Source organism: Pygoscelis adeliae, unplaced genomic scaffold (assembly GCF_000699105.1).
Source record: "Pygoscelis adeliae isolate BGI_AS28 unplaced genomic scaffold, ASM69910v1 Scaffold706, whole genome shotgun sequence".
Taxonomy (NCBI): domain Eukaryota; kingdom Metazoa; phylum Chordata; class Aves; order Sphenisciformes; family Spheniscidae; genus Pygoscelis; species Pygoscelis adeliae.
In genome coordinates this window covers 105,865-107,521 of record NW_008824953.1, presented here as the reverse complement: position 1 = coordinate 107,521, position 1,657 = coordinate 105,865, and the positions used below count along the sequence as shown (strand labels likewise).

The 1,657-nt window shown below is 46.7% G+C and overlaps 1 protein-coding gene across 1 annotated transcript in view; it reads right to left on the bottom strand.

The window, feature by feature from the left end:
* Nucleotides 1–1,657, bottom strand: part of CWC25 (CWC25 spliceosome-associated protein homolog (S. cerevisiae)) — a 7,396-nt gene that overhangs the window by 4,971 nt on the left and 768 nt on the right. Inside the window, exons 2-4 of the mRNA XM_009325621.1 lie at nt 1,419–1,591; nt 960–1,196; nt 178–247 (exon numbers count right to left, since the gene is read on the bottom strand). Coding sequence (XP_009323896.1) covers nt 178–247; nt 960–1,196; nt 1,419–1,591 — 480 coding nt within the window. The remainder of the gene's footprint in view (nt 1–177; nt 248–959; nt 1,197–1,418; nt 1,592–1,657) is intronic.

Below are 1,657 nucleotides of genomic sequence, written 5' to 3'. Positions count from 1 at the left end.
CTTGTTCTATTACATCAGGATTACAGAAAGCTGAATTTATTCTGGTTTTCTGTGAAGAGTCACAAAATGGAACTCAGGTCCTGATCCTAAACGATACTAATTCTGACCTACGATCCTCTCCTTGGTTCAGTGTGTTCCGTGCTTTGAGTCTGTAAAGGAGTACTGAGATACACCTACCAACTCTTTGATTTTCTTCATTTTAACAGGATTATTCAGAACTTCTCTCTTCTTTTCCTCCTCCCTCTTTCTAAAGCAGAAAAAAAAAAGTTTGTATTTTCAAACAACTGAAAATATGACATTTTCATGAAAGACACCAATCAAGCGCAAGCTCTAAAAACATATAAAGCAGGAAAACAGGCCAGTTTTGTACATTCAGAAAAACAGATCCAACAAAGGAGGAGTCTGCCCTTTTCTTCTCCACTTCAGAGTGCAAATAGTAGGGTAAACAAAAATTTGTTCTGTTGCCATCGATCTGCCTACAACGCTACTAAACGCCTGAACTCTCGGAGCAGACCAGATACATTCACACAAAAGGGTGAGCTAAGCCGGTAGAGACGATCAGTGTGGAATGAGACTCTTTGCATTTACCTGTATTTACCAACTTACAGCTAGATGATCTACGTGACGATCATCAGCTCGTTCAGATCACAAGATCTTAGATTCTAAATCAGGTCAGCAAAACCATCCAAAAGCAGCAAAATGACTCAAATACGTTATTTGACATTATGTTGCTCTGTCTACACAACCAAAACCCTACTAGTCATGTAAGTAAGTGGCCGGTGACCTCTCTGCGGCCAGGACTGCCACCTACAGCCTAGAGCTCACAAACAGGCAGGACGTAGCTTTGAGGAACAGACACAAGAGCAGTCTTTACAAAGATAAATAAGACAGCTCTTAGGGAGTTGCTAATACTGATACTTTGCCTCATCTGCTACTGCTTTTAGCTCCACCTTTAGTACCTTATCATGAAAAGCGGATCCTCCCGGATTTTGTTTGCCATATCTAGGACAGAATTGGCACCCGTCTTGGCAAAAATGGAGCCTGGGAGAAGTCCTGTCTCGTTGGAACAGCCTGCATCCTTGTCTTCTGTCTTCTCAAAGACGTATTTGTCCACAGGGCGACCCATAAGATATTCCTCTCTGTTCACCATGCCTCCAGGACCCTGGTACATCCACTCCAATTTCTCTTCTCTTTTCCTATTGCAAACAAGACCATCTTATTTATCCTCCTCACAGTTCTAAAGTTACATTTAAAGGCACCGGCTTATGAAGGTGAATCTAAACGTTTTATCATCCGAACCATTAAACCCATGGCTCTCTCAGGGGCACCGAGAGCACCCGTACCACCTCACCAGACAGTGCTCGCCTCCAGAGGATTGCAAGGGCTGGTAACCACCGGTCGGGAGGGCACCACCTCACCTGACGGTACCCATGTCCTCAGCGTATCGCTGCATCTCCTCACGCGCTCGCTCCTCCTGCAGCTCCCGCTGCAGCTCCTCGATCTTCTTCCGCTCGGCCTCATGCTTCTGCTCGGCTTTCCACACCTTCTCCACATTGCGCAGGGTCTGGGGGTGCCAGCTCTTCTTCAGGTTCTGCAGGAGGGCGGAGACCGGACCGGCACCGTTCACAAAGGGCCGCCAAGCCCCGCCCGCGGGTCC